Genomic DNA, 19,656 nt, shown 5'->3' with positions numbered 1-19,656 from the left:
TGTGCGAACGTCTGAATACCGCAGTGTGCTTTCATTTCGCTGAGCGACGAGAGCAGAGATCTCATTGGTTTGCTTTCTGCTGCGAACAATAACAACATAAAATCGTTGCTATAAAGAGACAACGGCAGTAAGATGGCGCCACAGAACAATTTGTGGTTCCCATGTCATCCCTCTCACAGAACACGAGAAAAGCTGTGTCACGGACAACGTTGGCTGAAGTTTCATCATAAAAGAGTCGCCAGATTCTATAATCCGACGGATTCACTCACTCGCTCCAAAATGTTCAATGTGTACCGAGACACGTCCGGAGGTTTAAAACTAATAGGCTAAGCCGGTTCCAGATAAGCAGTGTTAGAAAGAAGATCACTAGTTATACAATTCATTGTGTTCTGCGAAAAGAAAATCAGGTTTTTGGGGGTTTTAACGTGTGATTTCCTGGTGAGCAACAGTGTCTTTAGAGCTGAACCTCGGCCTTAGAGGAAGTCAATTCAATGTCCTCTCAATTCTGATTGTGGTTCGATTACTCAAACAGTGCGCTGTGTGTGTTGTCCCACACATCCCATCACTGGTCTAAATGGAAAGACGCAGCGAAACAAAACAAAAAAAAAACACAAACATTTCCCGTCTCGCATTAACGATGAGGAGCTCATCACATGGGAAGGAAATGCATCATCCGTGAGACTTTGCCTCCAGTTCAAATAAAACAACATTCACCGTCATTCATTTAATAAAAGCTCACATATAAGACATTTTTTGTGTACAGCGAGTGTTCAGTTGGTTTGATGGGAAATCCATTTTCTGACCCAACTGCTGTGAATCCACCTCGTCTTCCCGCGAGGCATCTTTCATATCATCCACATGGTTGGGAAGAGGCACATCAAAGCGATAGCAGAGCGCTGGTTCGGGGCCCAGCTCACCAACTTTTTTCACTGCAGTTGCCGGGTACACTTTTACAAATATATAGATTTGTTTTTAATATCGCAAATATTTCTATAAATAGATGTTGATTAAAGATCTGGGCATTATGACAAAGTGCAAAAAAAAGTAAGAGGCTTAAAAAAAACCTAAAATAAACTGGGAATATCTCATTCATTGGCAAAAGATAATATACAACTGCTCTGAAATTCATGAACTTAGTTTTAGCTGCAACACACTGAAACCTCCCATTCTTTTACTATCAACAATTATCACCTTTGACCTGTAGGTACACGTGAGAAGATACTGAGGGGAAACAAATGTCATAGAACTCCCACGTAAACCAGGGTTTCCAGTCCATTAGCCCAACACAAACCAGTTCTCCCCCGGAAAACGGGTTTGGTACGTGGCGTTAAACGGAGAAAAGAGGAATTGAAGGCGTGTTAACTGTACACCGCGGGGTACCTGGGTAAACCACGGGCCCAACTGACCTAAGAGTGCTTCAGTACGACCTCGCACACGGATGAATAAAGAGTTATCATGGGAAGCCCCCTCGGGAACACACGCGTACGACTGACTGTGTGTGTACAATTCGTAAGTGCTCAGAGGCTTTTGAGACGTGTTCAAAAGCGCAGCTTGCGAGTACCTAGTCTGTGTGTGTGTGTGTGGGGGGGGGGGGGGGGGGGGTTATTGAGACATGACATTTGGGCCCCGGTTTCTCCATCAAAATACAGCAGAATTAACAAGGATCATGATCAACCTTAGAAAAAATTACACCCAAAAAACAAAACACTTTTCGGAGAGCCACAGCCAATGAAACTCCATTGAATAGCAGTTTGGATTCATAGCGTAACAAAATACTTTGCTGCACAGCATCAAATATTTTTACCAAGCGGACTACAGGTTGTTGTTATCTGCCTGCAGCAGCCAAAGTTCATATGTGTTTGCGTGTCAGCTGGTATTACTCGAACTCGAACGAGCAAATTCTGCGAGATTCAGAGAAACCAGGCCGATCTCGTCGATGTCCGCGAACACAGACCGAGGCAGGAGGGCAGAAATACTCTGTTCGGCTCATATTGGGTAAACGGGGACAATTATGAATAAATACAAAAAGAATAACAGATATGTACACATTTTCAACAACACGCTTCATCATAATTCAGCACTTCTTCAAAATGAAATGATTTTCTGCTCAAAAAGTCTCAGGGTGAATTAGAAAACAAACGTATTTAACGGTCAATTGTTGTTAAAAAAAAGAAAAAAGAATCCAACATCACATTAAAGCATTCCGTTTTGGATGTCCTGATACACAGACAGGAGTTTGTGTGTTTCTTGCAACTTTTTAAAACCAGAGGGGGAAAAAAAATATCTTCAAAATATCAGATTTCTTCCCGTATCAAAACACAACGTGCCGCCGCAGCATCGTTGGTAACACAAATGTTTGTTTTTCCTTCCTCCTTTGCATGTGTGGACAGTTCCTCGCGTGGCCGTCCTCGACACCGTTCGAACCCTCGAAGGAGTAAGTGCACTTTGAACACAGGCATGCTGGGATAAAATAAATAAATAAAAAATAAAAAATAGTATAAAGACAGTAAAAGTGATGGTTTGAGGGGAAGGGGGGTCAAGGTCAGCTGACCAGACACAGCAAGCAGGACACTGGTCAGAACAACCAGCGTAAAACCAACCAATTCAAATAAAAAAAGTTGCCCCCCCCCCCCCCCGCAAGTCTTTAAGAATGCCTTTAAAAGGCACATTCCCTTTTCATAGGATAAATTCATAGATTCCGTCGTCTTATTTTGCAAGGCGGCCCCCTCATCACAGCAGAGACCCTCCAGAGCGACGTGTGAACCCAAATGTCATTGGATGAACGGGGGTGACATCGCCGAGATGAGGCAGTCTGATTCATGCGGTGAGGTCAAAGGTCACAAACAGTGGTGGTCTGCACAGCTCCCCGATATTCTGTCCGTGAAAACAGGCTTCTCAGTGATGCGACTTGGCCTGTGGGGAGAAGAGGACAGATTGATCAGTTGGTTTTTATTTATTATTATTAGACTATAAAAACCCTTATCATCATTAACAGAGAGCCAAAATTCCACATGTCTTTAAACTAACTTTTACCACTCAGGAGTTTTATGTCACTTCTTCTTCACATTAATCTAGGTGTTATATACTAAACTTTTTTTGTGTTGCCAAATGTTTCACCTGCATTTGTTCAACAAATACAGACCATATAGTGTGTGTGTGTGTGAGTGCGTGTGTGTGTGTGTTTCGTATTGCTGCAAAGCACCCTTGAATACTACATACCCTACAACAAATAAATTCATTATCAACAACGTCTTCACTGAAAATGTGTCCTTGAGGTCTTGAAGTCAACTTAAGTTTTGGCCATCTGATCTACAGCTGAATTAGGTTTTGTGAGTCAATATAAAAACACATTATTTCAACTGTCATTCATTTTATGTTGGAAAACAAACCACCTTGAGTTTACTTGATTGTCATTCTAGAATCTCGTGAAAAGCGAGACGTTTTCCTAATTTCAGTGGGGACGCACTGAGGCACAGTGGTGCTTTGAGCCAAGAGTGAATGTTACGTTTTGTTTTGTTTGGCAGGCTGAAAATGAGTTTATAATCATAGCTGACACCCACCTGTCTCGGGGACTCCGGCCCCGAAGCCAGTATTCCCACGGTGTCGCTCCCGTTCCCAAAGAGGCCTTCCAGTCCGCCTGGCCGACTCAGCTTGCTCATCTTCCCTTGGTAAGAGCCGGGACTCCTCCTCTTCCTCCCCTCTGCTCCTCCCCCGTAAGCCAAGGGTCCCGAGGGGGAGGCCAGGGGCCTTGAGGGGGCAAAGGCGACCTCCCTGATGGACGAGTAAGGCACGCCGGTCGTGCTGTGTTCGCGACTGCACACCAGAGGAGGAGGGAAATTGCCGTTAATGACACACAGTGAGCACCCGTATCATTTCCCCGGTTTGGTAGCGTCTATTTGGGCTGCTGTAAAATCATCACAGCAGATTTTTATCGCGCTGTATATATTTTAGAGGGAAAGATAAACACCCGTCATCACAGCCTCTGCACCGCTGACGCCATCCTCTCTGTTTAGACGCGGCTTTTTAATAAATCACCCGCTCATGTGTTTCTCTGCATCGTCTTCTATTATTTTCCTGACCAAATACATTGACTGTCAAAACGTTACCCACCTGCTCTGCGAGTTGTGACTTTGAGGCCTGTCAGCTCTGGACAACCAGTCCTCTCCACCGCTCCACAGCCCAGTGGCCCCGCCCCTTTTCCTGTCCTCCGCCCTCCCTGAGGCATGTAAAGTTGGTTGATGGCTGGCGCCGTTCCTCCGAACGTTATCCACAGTCGGCGGCAAGGAAGAGGGGGAGAAGGAGGAGGAGGGGTGAGAGGGGGGCTTTCTCCTCTTAGACCCCGATACACAGTCCTCCGAGTCTTTGGATGGCCAGCTGTCTCTGCGGGTGCCGTTATGGGCTTTAACCGGCGCGGAAACCGGGGCGACGAGCCGCGCAGCGTCCCGGACGCCGAGCGTCCCCACCGTGGATGTGCCCGGGGGAAACGCAGCGGGCCGGGAGAGGGAGTTGGAGGGGGGCCGGATGTGAGAAGCAGTGGCGGGGGAGGGAGAGGGAGTCTGTGGCGAAGCGTCGGGGGAAGTACCGGAGGAGGAGAGGGAGACGAGGCTCTCAGGCGCCAGAGGCACCTTCCTAGAAAAACACAGCCTCATCTGATACCCTTTACTTTACTTTCATTAACTTGCATCTTGTTAACATACACGTCACTTTCTTTCTATTAACGACCTGTTCAGTGGCTGTAAATCTGGTGAAATCCAATCACAGTTATGCCAGCGTACGTTGCTGCGCACTCACCTCCACATCTGGGCGCTGAGGTGCTTCTCCACCATGCTCTGGAGCGCCAGCCTCATCCTGTCCCATCGCCTGTCGAACACGTAGTGACCCCGTCCCATGAGCCTGCTGCTGAACACGCAAACCTGCAGGGGAGAAGGCACAGGGAGTGAAGGCGCTGACGACAGAGGGGGAGGAACCCGAACAACGAGAAAGAAACGAGGGAACGGACGAAAAAGACGCAGAGGATAGAGAGAAAAACAAAAAGGAAAGAAAAAGAACGAAAGACACCGAGAGAAAGAGGAAGGAAGTAAGATGTGGGTTGACAGAGCAGGATGTGGAGTCAAAGAGGAATCAAAAGAAACAGAGATACGGAAAAGAACAGACGACCAAGAGCGGAGAAGACACATTGTTCGGTGCAATATGGTTAAATATCCTATGAAGGAAATCCGGCCTGTCATCAACCTTTTTGGTCTTGACCCAGATTCCGGACAAAAGCTTCCCTCCTCGTTAGCTACATTCGAGTCTGAACACAGACAAAAGTAATTCTTCTGAATGGCATCTAAAAACAGATTCCTATGAATGGCGTCTAAAAACAGGCCTCACACCGCTTACCCCTAAAGGCTGTGGGTGGTGATTGGACGAGTAAAAGGCGGGCCTGGCAGTGTCCTCGGGAGTCTCCCCGTCTCCCTCGTCACTGGAGAGTCGGCCCCCATCTGCCGCCCCCGAACCGCGGGGAGAAGGCTCTGGGTTGGGGGGCGCGGGAGGTGCTGGTGCCGGGGCCGGGGGAACCGAGGTGGAGGCCGGCACCCTGCAGGTGAGTGGTGGACAGCCATGGAGGGGGAGATGCAGGGAGAGTGAAATGTGCAGGCGAGGAAGGGGGAGAAGAGGAGAATGAATTGGATAAGAGAAGGGATGCAGGGGGCAGTGTAGAGAAATACAAAAAAAGAGAGAGAAACATAATTTCGGAATCAGCACCACGGTCCATCTATCCATGTTTGCCCCAGGAACAAAATAAAAAGAGGATCATCTTCTAAATATAAACAGGAAATTAGTTTCTAGTACGACTTTCAATTCATTCACTGCTGTTTTTCCATCCGGGCACGGTTGCTGTTTACAGCCTCCCCTGGTGGGAAAAACATGAACAGATATGAATTGCATCAACTCCACATCGCATTAACTCCAGTGATGTGTAAAAGTATTAAAAGTTATATTTGAGGAACAGTAAAGATAAATGGCTGGAAAACAAAATAATTAACAGGCATATATATATTAATGATTGAGAAATAACAAAAGAGTCAAGACTTTAGTTCAGAGAGTTTCTTTAAAAGTGCAGAAATATGTATATTTTCAGTAAATCTTTTCCTAAAAACAAAAAGACAAAATATAAGGAAGTAAATAATAATGACTAATATAATAATCATTTGTTATGGACTCTTGAGAATTCTTGTTCCAAGTTTACTTTTTCTCCTCATATGAGAGGACAGACAGGTGGATCACATGACTGATTGAATGTAAACACACGCAGAGTGAATATTGTGTGTGTGTGTGTGTGTGTGTGTGGAAGGGAGGAGGAGGAGGAGGGCGGGGGGAGATTGGGGGAGGGGGGGGTCCTCTTTCCTACCTAGGTATATGTGCATTTGCCAGCCTTAGCTTCAGCGTGGACAGCGGTCGGCCATTTGGACAGTGAGGCTTGCCGGGACTCGCGGTCTCCCCCGTGGCTGTGATGCTCTGGCCGCTGCCCTCCTTCCCCGCCGTCGACGCTCCCTGCTCCTTCGCTCCCTCGTTGACCTTCGCCCGCCCCTTGTGTTCAGCCAGGAGGACGTCGAAGTCTTTCGTCCGGCCGCAGACGGCTCGGCGGGAGGTTAAGGAGTGAGTCTGTGGAAGACACCCGTAAAACAAAACCAAAAAGGTTATTCCCAGAGAGACGTTTGTTCGTTTTCAGAGTGGCTTTCATTCAGCAAGGGATGCTCTGGTTTCAGGAAAGCTTCCATAATCCCTGCACCATTCCGCTGCCCACGTCACACCAGACCAACAGGGGGACATATTGCCGGTTCATGGTGAGTTTGTCTACTCTTTGGAAGGGAACCAGCTGTCAGAAATTTGGTTTTCCCAACAGCCCACTAAAGGATGAAATACTGGTTTGAAACAGGAAGTGTGGTTTCAACAACAAGATGCGTTTCCTTTAGTTCCTCAAAGGAAATCGAACCGAATAACAAATATTACTTGATTTAGCTGCTGCCTGAGGACGAAGTTACTCTAAAACACATATCAAATCTGAAATTAAGCCGTTACATATATACGTTTGATGGATATGGAGGACAGAACCGGGAGCAGCAACTGCAGAAAATCATTACACAATTAATTTAACACCATGCAAGTCTGAAAACATTCATATTCCGCAGTTCTCTTCTTCTTAAATGATTCTAATAATAATTCTAAAAATAACGACAGTGAAAATGTTGTGTGCAAAGACAAAGAACATGCTCTTTGAGAGCATCTCTGATTATAGCAAGCGCTCATTGCGACTGCCGGTATTATTGAACACAACCACATTGAAAAAACACCCAAAAAAAATAATAACAACACGATCATCCCGGCCGCTCAAAACAATGAACACGCAAGCCTGAAACCGTTCTAATTACCTAATAACCAGTTTGTGTAATTAGTAACACTCGTTAGCAGTAATTAAAGGGCAGTAAATTGTAGTTTTACAGCTGAAAGATGTTGCAGCCTCATTCAACATCTATAATTACATCATTAAGGAGAAGTGTGGGCCCCATAACGCCTCAGCACCGCCGCCTCGCATTGCCCGACGAAATGGGAAGTGCAGACGGAGCGCAGAGACGGACTGTGGGCGGAGTCATTACAGCAGCGATGACAAGGGCGCCCTGCGATATTGTTACTCCGATAAACAAACAAAGCTGCTTTCCTGGTCAGACGGCCTCAGACAGGAAGCCGGAAGAAGGGTCACAGACCTATTACATCCTCCATAGAAATCACACACAGGTGGAGAGTGGGAGTGATCGGTGTGTGTGTGTGTGTGTGTGTGTGTGTGTGTGTGTGTGTGTTTGTGGTACCTTGCAGGTGAGAGACCTTGTGCAGGGTCGCTTGGTTTCAGGGTCCTGGACTCCACAGTGCTTGTTAGGATCAAAGACTCTGCCTGTAAAACATTTGCGCCCCAAACACACATTAGACTGTTAATAAAAAGGTGTCACTAATCAAGAGCATTTGTGTGCGTCTTTGGTGAAAGCATGTTTCTCTCCTGTAGTTGATTACTAGGGTTACGAGGGATTTAAAGCTTTTCAAAAAAAACGGATGGACTGTAAAGATCCCGCACGCTGTGCCAAATCATGCTTGACGGGACCAACTGGCAGCGGGACAAGAGACAAGTGTGACTGACGGCTCAGGAAACTCTCCGCTGCTTTGAATGAAGAGCAAATATACTATATATAAAAACAAGACTGTGCTGGTGTGCAGTCGAAGTCTCTCTTGTCCATCGCAAAGTTTCGCTCTTCTGGAAAAATGTTTACAAAATCCTCAGGTGAAATAGCCGATCTATTAATGGGATTTGATGAGATCATATTATCCTTCTACCTGTTCTGTAACATAGGTGGCCACAATGCTGGCATACATTTCAAATAAATTCTCAGTTTAACAACATTATCCAACACACTCCATCTAATCTGTAGTGAAACACTCTGCTTTGTTTTGGAAGTCAGAGTTGATCCACGTGACTGTTTTGAAACTTTCTTTCAAATAAGGCCTTTAGATAACGTGGCGAAATCAGTCCGTTGTCGTCTTGTTTGATTGCCTTAATAGACTCAAGTTGTAAACACACACTTCAGCGATGGCGCCGGCTCTAATCGGTAACAATCATCCAGATCAATGATCGGAAATACCAAAAAATAGAAACAATGAGTTGATGAAAACCGTCTAAATGACAATGTTACAATTTACATCCTGGATGAAAGAGTTGGTACACGCAGGTAACACGCAGGCAGCAGCCTTCAGTCAGCACAGTCTTCCCTGACGGTGTTCCTGTCAGTGGGCTGTAATCTAGTGCCGGCCTCAGACATAATCCCTGTAATCTGCACGTGCGGCGGGAACGCGGCTCCGGGCCGCACAGGTGGACCGACTCACGTCGGATGTAAAGCAGCAACGTACAAGCGGAAAACAGAAAAGCTACAGCAACACAAGGAGGACTCCGATGAGACAAAAAGGAAACTGAAAGGCACAAAAACAACAGAAAGTGTGAGATGGCGAGAAAAAAGAGGCGATGACGGTGAGAAAACACCAGCCGAGAAGGGGGAAACGGCAGCGTGTGCGAGAACAAAAAATGAGGCCAGACCGTGAGAGTGTGTGTGTGTGTGTGTGTGTGTGTGTGTGTGTGTGTGTGTGTGAGAGAGAGTGTTCACACAAGAGAGGCACGAGGAGGTCGAGGCAGGAGGTGGAGAGCGAGAGGACTAAAAAGAAAAGAAGCGTAGAGGCACAGGAGGTGGGGGGGGGGATCCCTCAAGCAGACGAGTGTCTTGCTGGCAGCGGGAGCTGGTGAAGTAGAGGCTGTAGATCACAGCGAGACGCCGAGCACCAACCGAGAAGGAGGAAGTCGGAGAGCGACGACAAGCAGAAGCAACGCGTCAAAACCTTTCATGAAATATATTATCTTAAAAAAATATTTGGGAAAGAGAATGAGAATAAGTGAGAAAGATAGAGTGAAGGAATGTGGACAAAACCAATTATAACGTCTATGAGGGGGGGTCACACTTTTCTAAAAGCAACCCGTATCGGTGGAGTTTAGCCAAGTTTTCAATCCCGTCACGAGGATTTCGCCTGAAACAGAAAAGGTCGAGCGGCTGACCTGAGAGTCTCTTCTGCGGCGGCGAGGGAGTCTTTGTTCCGTTTTGGTGCTTCTTCTCCGACGGCGACAGCCGGGGGGGTCTACGGTCCGGCGCGGAAGAAGAAGGCGCCGGCGACAGCCGCCGGTCCAGCGGAGAGCGAGCCGGGCGCGGCCGCCCCTCCGGAGAGGGGGTGGGGCGCTGGGGGCCCGGGGCAGCGAGGGACGGAGGCTTGAGGGAGGAGGTGGCGGCGAGGCGCAGATGCGACGCGGAGTCGGCGTGGACGAGGCAGGCCATCTTCTCCAGGTTCACGACGGGGAGGGAGACGCTGCGGAGGGGAAAGTGGGCGTGGTTAAAAGCAACGCACGATTCAACATTTTGGAATCACAGCAAAGAGCTCTTGTGGAAAGGTAATATAGTGGATATATGTGGATGAGAGCCATCGTGTTGAAAAGAAAAAGAAGCAATGTGCCCACCACGCCTTGTTCCGGGCCCCCTTCGGTGGGTAGACGGCGAGAGGGGCCTTACTGAAGCGGGAGTGAGGGTAATCTTTTGGAACCCTGAAGTTCAGCGTTTCCCCGGCACCGGGAGCCACAGGGGGGGGCGCTGCCGGCGCCTTGGGCTTCATTGGGACCGAGAGGCTCCTGGGGGGGGCGGGGGAGACGTGGCGCTTCTCTGGAACAAGACGGAGAGAAAAGTGTGTCGGGTCACGTAGATGTGCGAGATCTCAACACACACACACACACACACACACACACACACACACACACACACACACACACACTCTCTCTCTCCGACTGCCAAGACTGTGCTTTACCAGTGGGGTCTGGATAATTCTTTTAGATCTGATGGCAAACATGGCAGACACCATCTGAAGTGTCCTTGTCTGATTAACTCCACCAGCATGAGGAGTGCTTGTAAGAACACATTTGACCCAGATCTGATCAGAATAAACAAGGGAAAGGGTGCTGAGACAGAGAGGGAATGGATAACAAATGGGGGGGGGGGGCTTACACTTACGTTTTTTGCTATGCATGTCTTTGTGGAAGGAGGGGCGGGTGGGAGTTGCGGGGGGGCGTGTGTGTGCGGGGGGGGGGTGGGGTTGGTCCAGCACTGTTTGTCTCTCTCTGACTGCCTCACAGGGAAACTACACCCCGGCTACCTGAATGAAAACAGAGGGGTGAACACGTCATCAAGATAACATGCATGATAAGGCGAGAACACGCTGTACACGCAGTAGATCGGTGTATTTAATTGGTGTGAAAAGCTTTTCATAGTTTTCATAGTACGGAACACTATGCTCTAAAATGAGGTGTCATTATGTTCCCAACTCAAAAAAAAGGTTAATCTACCAGCTGCACCGGGAGGTAAATAATCAACATCTGCCGGACCGATCAAGATGAAGCTGATACCAGCTGAATTTCCCCTCCACTCAAATTTAAAAAAGGGGAGGGGGGGGGGGGCGGGGGGAGCAGTGACATGACAAAATGCACATGAAGACAAATACAGGATGATGTCGTCGTAGCTGGGCCCGTATTCGGGAAACTTGGAAACCCAACTGCCCACTGAGCTAAATGAAGCCTTTTGGACAAGAATCACGAACTCACGACCCCCTTGCATTTGATCAGTACTCAGCATTTGTTGTCGTTGATTTAAACCGCGATCCGCAGAGCGTGACGGAGAGAGAGAGAGAGCGAGCGAGTGAGAGATCTGCGCTCGTGGCCATTAGTTAATTTACTCATTTTTGTGCAGGTAATATGTTGTTAAATAGGTTTAAACTTAAATAAATTACCTATACAAGTAGTTATGTCTCATTTAGACAGGGTGACGTGGGGTAGAGAGGGTGCGCTGGGAACCGCAAGGTTGCTGGTTCAAGTCCCGGCTGCCCCATGTCCCATGTCGAAGTGTCCCTGAGCAAGACACCTAACCCCTAATTGCTCCCCAGGCAAAAACATGTCAAATGGGTTAAAAATGTAATGTAAGTTGCTTTAGATAAAAGCGTCAGCTAAATGACATGTAATGTAATTTGTATAAATTTGTCCTGTTATTGACGCGCCTAATGCGCAATCAGATATTCAAATATATGTTCGAACGTCCTTTTTGAGCAATTTTGATAACCCTAGTGTGCGTGCGTGCACAAAGAGTGTCCCGTGTGTATCAAAAGAGATTAGCCATAGCATGCACAAGTGTGTGACAGGTGTGCGCGTGGGTATACGACACCACATTAAGAACTCGTGCCAGGGCACGTGTGCTTTCGCCTGAGGTAAAGACTGCATGTAGTTTGCATGCATAGAGAGTACATCTCTGCCTGCAGTATGTAGAAGCATACTTTGAGAGAGCATGATTAACAAATGTGTGTGTGTGTGTGTGTGTGTGTGTGTGTGTGTGCGTGCAGGTGTGTAAATAGGCCAGTGGAAGGTCCAGGGAAGCAGCTGTATTCAGAGTAGCAAGATCAAAGTCCAGAGGCACATTTGCAGGTATGCGGCTAACGACGGTAATTTTATTTTTTAATCACACTTTATTTTACACTTCCTTTTAGTCAGCTCAACTGTCCAGTTCAATTAGCTTATTAGATTTAACCACCCCCCAAAAAGAAAAAAGAAAAAACAAGCACAGGCTGTTGGGAGCTAACGGCGCTGATCAACAATACATGGACGGCTGCCCGGGCAAGGTCACAAAGCCACTCGACCACAAGGGCACCCTCGCCACTACACTCTCCTGCTCCGCCTGTCGTTATGGCGATGCTCAGGGCCCTGCAAGTTGTCCGATTGGCTGCCGGCTCCTCCCTCGGGTGGAGCCGGCACATGATGAGGAAGCTCAGCTGGGGTTGTTTACATTGAGCGGGAGGGAAAGAAAGACGGATATGAGAGACCTAGGAAACGCCTCTATGAAGACTCTCAGGGATTTGTGCTGAGTCAAAAGCTAACTCGGTTTAGATTGGGGAAAGCTATTATATATTGCAAGCAATGTGATTCAAGGTGGACACTTACGACTGGAAATCTACGAGCGGATCTTATTAAAAAAATATTATATATATATATATATATCAACAAACATATTAGTATCCAGCCCAACTATTAAGGGCCATCATACGACATGCTATTGGAATACACTGCTTGTAATTACACCTTGCCTGAAAAGAATACTCAAATGCGAGGTATGTTTCAATAACCCCACCGTTGCCTAAAAAGACTGGCGAAACCAAAATGTCCTGGCCAGGTCTTTGTAACGTCCCTTTCTCTCCAAAATAAGCTTTGAGGTTGAAAAAATATATATTCCTTTGCACATTTCTCTGCGCAAAGGCTGCCAGTGTGAGGGGCCTCGTGCCAAGTATATACATGCCGGGCCTCTCCTCTCACGTACGTTTAAACCAACGTATCCGGCCAAAGGGAGCGCGCCTCGGACGTACCGAGCCGTTCTCAACGGGTTACGTGGCAAATATTTAAAAAGCCCATCCGGCGCAGGTCTCAGCTCAAGTTGTGACCACGCCCCTTTGACGCTTGGGCAGCCAACTAGGCGTGTGTAACTTGGAGCTACTGACCCCTGAGAGGGGGGGGGGGGGGGGGGGGGGTCGGGGAGGGGGACGCCTCCCCGCTCTCTGCGTATGCGTGTGTACGTGCATGCATGCATTTCTCTATATCCAGGGCTTCAGTGCCGATTCGACGCGCAGGTCAAGCATGAAAGCGGATCCTACGAAGGAGACACGCAAGTGCACAGCCAGGATAAGAATACGGAGCTTTTTAACTTGGGTCCCCGCAGCGGGGCGCGATGAAGATGTCACAGGGAGACCATACGCCTTTGTCATGTCATGTCACGGACTAGTTGCGTGATTAATGCTTCAGATTTAAGAAATGAATGAACGCTGGACGTTTTTACTGGATCCAAAAGAATTTAAAGGTTTAAAGGTGTTCACTGAAATGAGACAAAAATAATTCACACGCACTACTTAGTTTGTTTTGAGCTCTCAGGAGATCCCCACACTGGTCTGTGTGTGTGTGAGCGTGCACGTGAGTGTGCATGACCGTGCTTTAAACCTGTTGTTACCCGACTCTGTGTGCGCGTCAGCAAGCAAAAAAAACAACATTGCCTGCCAGGAGACTGTGTGTGCGCAAGCATTTGTGCGCGCATGTGTGTGCGCTTTGCTGTGTGTGTATGTGTGTGTCCTTTTTCTGCTGAGAAACAGAAAGTGAGAATGTGTGAGCATGCAACTCCACTGGCCTCTCTCCTCCCGTGTGTGTGTGTGTGTGTGTGCTCATTAGGCATGACCACGTCCCCCCCTCCACCAAACAGACGGCTTTGGCTGGTTCACGTGCCGCCAACAGGAGGAAGCGGGCAGATGTGAGCGCGTGCAGTCGAGCTACAATCAAAAACAAACAAATGGACGCACAGAGGAGGTGAGGCTATTGGGGGTGCTCAAAAACTCTTAAAGAGGCGAGGCTTAAGAGACGGGTGTGCATTCCCATTTATCATTAGCAGGTTTTTTTTGTTTTTTTTTTAAACAACCCGTATGCCAGTCAACATTATTTCTGGAGTGGACTTATTTTACGAAACTAAAATGAAAATAAAAACTTGCTTCACCATTTTATTTTCCTATGTAAATGAGTGAGTGTTTTGCAGTTCTATCCACCTGCTGAATATTACACAGCGTGAATGTGAGTGGTTTATTAGTGTGGACAGGAGGATACGTTGTAGAAGAGCCCTGCAGGGATCAATACAAATCACAGTTGATAAGGGTACCTCCGTTCTGTGTGTGTGTGTGTGTGTGTCTGGTTACTTACCATAGTGTGCGAGGATGCCCTGAGGAGTGACCACCTGATTGCAGACATGGCAGACGACGAGACAGAAATCCTCTAGTGCTCTGTAACCAAGCATCTCTGAGAAAGACACGAAGGGTTCACATTTCAGAAAGAAATCAGGGATAAAGAGTTTGTCCAAGTCGGCTGTCCAAGAAACTTGGACGTTTGTCAGCACCTTACGAGAAACGAAAAAGATGAGTTAACATACTACCTTTGTTTATAAGGAAACTGCCAGACAGATGATTTACGCGTGGAGCTGTGACTGTCACAGATAACGTGTGTTCCTCATCAAATAAAACGCAATCAAAGAGACGGACAATCCTTTCAAAGCCTCCTGCTCTCCGGCTAGCAGACAACAACAACAACAACAGCATTGTGCCCGGAGCTAAGAGGGGAACGCACACTAAACAAAAAGTGATAAATAGAAATACAATACAAGACTAAACAAAACAGCTTGATGGAAAATAGTCGACATCTGTGTCGGCTGAGTTCTGAGCACAAAATCTTCCTGCTGCTGAACGAGGCTCTGCTGACAGGAATGGCAGCACTTATTAGCACGCGGCTTAATCTGGACCCGCCGAGGGAGAGCTCTACTGATGTGGATGTGTGTGTGTTTATGACGAGCGCTGAGGGTGCACCGGGTCAAGGGGAGCGCCGGTCACGTTTCGTGCGTGCGGGGAAACTTCTGGAGGTCTAAGTTGCATCATACTACCAGGTAGGCAACAAGAGCGCGTGTGTGTGTGTGGGGGGGGGGGGGGGGGGGTGAGGCATACTGCGAAAGGTCAGAGTGGGTTTCATTACGCATGCATGAAGTGTGCAAGGACACACACACACACACACACGCACACAAAGAATGTTTCTTTGCCTATGCGTTATGTCAATGCTGATTGACGACTGGTGTTATGAGAATGAAGGAAATGTTGTTTTTTCATAAGGTCATTGTGTCGTCAGTCCCACGGTTGGACTCAGAGTAGCTGGTCGGTGTTTTCTAAATCAGACACAAAAAACAACAACAAGCTGCGTTCTCTCGCAGGCAAACGAACAGTGTTTGTTTTGGACTTAACCGACAGGGTGGACGATGGGGGTCTGTGCCACATTTTAAGCAGCTCTTAAATGTGGTCGTATAAGTCGGCTTAACAACCTGCCAAAGGCACAAACGTGGTCAGGTTTTGTGTCTTTGCGTACGCGTTATGCAAAAAAAAGAAATATGCAAAAGGACTTCAGTCGGAGTGCTGAAAACAAAAATAAAGAACGCGATTCCGTCTGCATTCACCGAGTCAGATGCAGACGAGGTGCGTGGAGCACTGCTGCAGCCGGAGTGTGTGTCTTTCTAAACACAGCTGCCACACACCGGCAGATGACTGACAGGCCAATCAGTCACTGGCAAAAACAAAAAAAACATTGTTTGGAGCCACCAATGACAATAAATCACTCGGGCACAGATTACATTTAGGACAGAGTGAATCTAGTTACCCTAAAAAAGAATAAGTAAACAAAGAAGGGCTTCGGTAGCAGTAAGGAACACCGGATAATTATTGGATCTGCCTCAAAAATGTCTGATAAAGTAAACACACTTACTGGCCGGGAGCTTATGTTTCATTCTGCAAACGCGACTATTCTCTCCATTTCTACAGAACGGCCAGGGACAAACATCTGTAATAAACTCGTGGAGGTCAAGAAGTTACTCCCCGCCGGTCCTTCGATGCCTCGATAAGACGGATCACTGGGTCGAGAAGAGCTGGGGAAAAATGAACCCCTGCATGTGAAAATATTACATGAAGCCATTTATGGAAGAAAGAGAATAGTTTTACTGATATTATCACAAAATGTGGTCCGAACTGGAGGAAGGATGTGCCATTAACATCAAGGACGAGTTAATCATCATTCCACTGCAATATCTACTCAAGAGTTTTGATCTTTTTAGACACTACTCCAGATGAAATTGATATTCTGACAACATATTGAAAGTCAATTAATTAGATGGTCTTTAAAAAAAAAAGGACAATCCTCACAAATCTCAAGGTGGCATCAGACCTTCTTTATGCTATAACATAACAGAGGAAAAAAGCGAAATCCTCCTTTAACAACGAATCAAAAGAGTTGCCGAATCCAAGGTTATCTAGACTTCACTTCTTTTGCTGTCACGCATTTCTCCATTCATGAGGCACCTCGCTTGAATTCTCCTTTGCGAGAAGAAATGTACGACTGCGTCTGATGTGACCAACTCCGGCTGGAATCCCTTTATGCAGACAACAGAACCACAACGACTAAAATAACTATCAGGACTCGTCTTAGACCTTCGCCTAAAGCGCCGCTAAACTGTACCACGGTGTTGCCGTTGATTCCCGTCCCCCTGATAGAGAAAGTGGCAGACATACAAATAGAAGCATTACAGCGCGGGCTATTTCTAGGCAATGACAGCCGCTGGCAGTCCGGCCCGTCCGGTGGCTGTTGGATGTCATCGTGGTCACTGTGTGTGAGAGAGTGACAGATAGATATAGATACCAATCATATCCTGCAACACACACACACACCAATTACTGCTAAGCAGGCCTCCCCATCTACACATACAGCGCTGCCGGAGTGGCCGGTGAGTGTGAAACCACAACAAGTCTTGCTTCTTGTCCCCGTTACTACAATTGGATTCGAGTTTCAAAAGTGAAGCTTTGACGATGTGTTCCTTCGTGCACAGATCGGCAATACACCCGTTGCAGCTCAGAGACACACACACACACACACACACACACACACACACACACACACACACAGACAGAGAGAGAGAGAGAGAGAGGGGGGGGGTTGAGGCACGTGAGTTTTTGTGTACGTGTGTGCGATGCTATTTGACCAGCAAGAGTGAGAAGCCTATGTGTGCGTGCAGGGCAGGGCGTGCTCCTGTGGGTATTTATAAGTTTATTTTTTGGGGGGGGGGGGCACTTAGGGGCAGCTCACACAACCCCCGTCACATGATGAGAATCATAAGCAACTTGGTTAAGACGAGTGAATTAGACAGGCACGTTCGGCCGTGCACGAGCACTTCTGATGATTGACATGAAAATAGGTGTTAAATAATCAAGCACCTCGCTCGCCACCTCCCGCACGTGCGCGAGGGTCCGGCAAGCACAGCCGCTTAGCGGAAGTTGCATAAGTGTGAAAGCAGAGCACGCACACGTGAAAAAAAAAACAATAACAAAAACACCCGCCGCGGAAGTGTCCCGTCGGATGAAATAAGACCCCCCTCCCCTCCCCCCGCCTCACCCACTCACCTGCTCTTTCGCCTCGGCAGCGGGGCTCCTTGCGGCGGAGGTCCGACGACGAGTCTGCGTGGGAAGAAACACGACAGCCGCTTTTACGAAACACCCGCCAGCACTCACGACAAAACTTCGCGGGGAGGGGAGCTGGTGGTGGAGTAGGAGGAGGGAGGCACGCACGCGTGGAGCCATGCTGGTTCCGAGGACTGTTGGTAACAGACGTTAGCATTAGCCTGTTAGCCCCCCCCCCCCCTCTTCAAAACAAAAAAGGCAAGTGAAGCTGTCAGAGCTAACAGAAACTTAGTGCACGTGATGCCCACTGCGGCGCAAACTGTGCGCTCGTAACGCTCGGCTTTTTTTTGGCTCACGTCATTGAGCAGCGACCCTCTTTTCAAACATTTAATATCGCGTTTGGCAGTTGGTGTTTTTTTTTTTTTTTGACAGTTACTTTGACGGACGCTGCACGGCGGAGCTCGCGCGCAACTCAATCACAGGCAGTTGGCGCACGCACTTCCCGACAGTTTGGCCGCTAAAACAACAACGCTACCTACGTGCGAACTTACTGTCAACAAAACGTAATTTAGCCGCACTGACGAAGGAAGACCAAGGCTCGCAAAAGAAGGTATCCGGACTGGGTATTTGGCGATCCAGTGTCGCCATTGCTCTTCCTTCTTGTTGCTTTGCTGAGAGACGTTTTTTTTTCTCTGTCTCTCCTTCGCACGCAGCAGGCGAAAAGCGAAAGAACGAGATGTGCTGACGTCACTGTCGCTGCGCTTCGGCTCCTTTCGGCATCGGTCGGGTCGACACCGTGTGATCGATAGACAGGGGAGCTCACCGTGAAACGTTCAGCAGCCTATGTGGAGAAAGCCTTCAATATTATGACGTCTTTTCTCACTGTGGGACTTTTACAAGGGTTATGTAAATTAATTTGCATATAACATATATATATATATTTTTTTTAAAGGCCCTAATTCGGCGTAATTGGTCAGGCCTTCACAGGCCCACTAACACACAGGGAAACCTCTTGATATTTTGCAACCTGCAATAAGTGTAGATTTTAGAGAAGTTCAACGACCGGTACTTCCCCAGCAAAAAACAATGTTGAATGTCGCAATCTGTTATATGTCTGAGGTTTTATAATAACAAACAAAGCACTGTAACACTGGTCAAAAGCATTTTAGTTAATGGGGGACAGCATGAATTACATGATCCAGCCATTGAAACAAGCTGTGCCCGGATGTTTAGATTCTCAAAGTGGCTCACTAGGTCAATCCCATGGCCCAACATTGGCCTCCTGTGGCTGAAAGCAGAACCTGCATCCCAGTGTGCAGAGTCCGGCCCGGTGAAAAAGGATGGGCCTCCTTCTCAAGAAACGTTGAAGTGGACCTCTCCTCCTCTTCCATTATGATGAGACTGAACACACTGGTCACCCTAATGTGGCTTTTAAGCGACGGATTGAACACCGCCGCTCTTCTCTTTGGTGCAGCCGCGTGTTTGCATCTCACGGTTTGAAACCTGAACAGAAGAAGAAAAACGCCGGTGATCACAAGAAGCAGCAAAACGTTGTCCCTTTTCAGCCCAGTCAGAGGGAGAAGGAGTGAGACAGAGAGGAAATTGCTTTGATTAGTTTATACTGATCCACTGAAATCCATGCACACTTGCTGTCTCTGCGCTCTCAAACACGCACGCACGCACGCACCTCTATTGTCTCCATTGTTTATCTCACTCACACACTCACACAAACACAGAAAGGATGATGACTTGGGTACAACTTTGTTTGTTTCCCCCCCACACAGTGATCCTTGAGGTCACATGACAAATCCGTAAAAACACACTCTGGAGTATTTTTTTCAAGGGTTATTATAATGGTTTGGCTTACAAATACTCTAGTAATCTCCACTTAAACAAATGCATGTTTATTTTCCAGACGTTTTAAGCTGCACTGTCAGATCTCACACATGACCAGGGAGGAAAGTTGAAATAAAGCTAAAGTTGAAAGTTGACTTT

The 19,656-nt window shown here is 47.5% G+C and overlaps 1 protein-coding gene across 4 annotated transcripts; it reads right to left on the bottom strand.

Annotated features, from left to right (window-relative positions):
• Positions 1-709: 709 nt before the first annotated feature.
• atxn7l1 (ataxin 7-like 1) lies at positions 710-19,645 on the bottom strand. Of its 4 annotated transcripts, XM_078101850.1 has the most exons (13): positions 18,213-18,386; positions 17,665-17,718; positions 14,384-14,479; positions 10,626-10,767; positions 10,082-10,280; positions 9,629-9,933; positions 7,848-7,930; positions 6,392-6,645; positions 5,383-5,578; positions 4,792-4,913; positions 4,111-4,629; positions 3,561-3,813; positions 710-2,913 (listed from the first exon to the last, which is right to left on the bottom strand). In XM_078101850.1, the coding sequence occupies exons 4-13, from the start codon at positions 10,639-10,641 to the stop codon at positions 2,896-2,898; spliced, it is 1,965 nt and encodes a 654-aa protein (XP_077957976.1). In that variant the 5' UTR covers positions 10,642-10,767; positions 14,384-14,479; positions 17,665-17,718; positions 18,213-18,386; the 3' UTR covers positions 710-2,895. The 4 variants fall into 4 exon arrangements, with proteins under 4 accessions (XP_077957976.1, XP_040029597.2, XP_077957977.1 ...); XM_040173663.2 differs by lacking the exon at positions 10,626-10,767 and having other exon boundaries at positions 18,213-19,645; XM_078101851.1 differs by lacking the exons at positions 17,665-17,718; positions 18,213-18,386 and adding an exon at positions 15,980-16,281.
• Positions 19,646-19,656: the final 11 nt, after the last annotated feature.

Source organism: Gasterosteus aculeatus, chromosome 4 (assembly GCF_964276395.1).
Source record: "Gasterosteus aculeatus chromosome 4, fGasAcu3.hap1.1, whole genome shotgun sequence".
Classification (NCBI taxonomy): Eukaryota; Metazoa; Chordata; class Actinopteri; order Perciformes; family Gasterosteidae; genus Gasterosteus; species Gasterosteus aculeatus.
The sequence above is the reverse complement of the archived record's forward strand: the minus strand, read 5'-3'. Positions and strand labels throughout refer to the sequence as shown.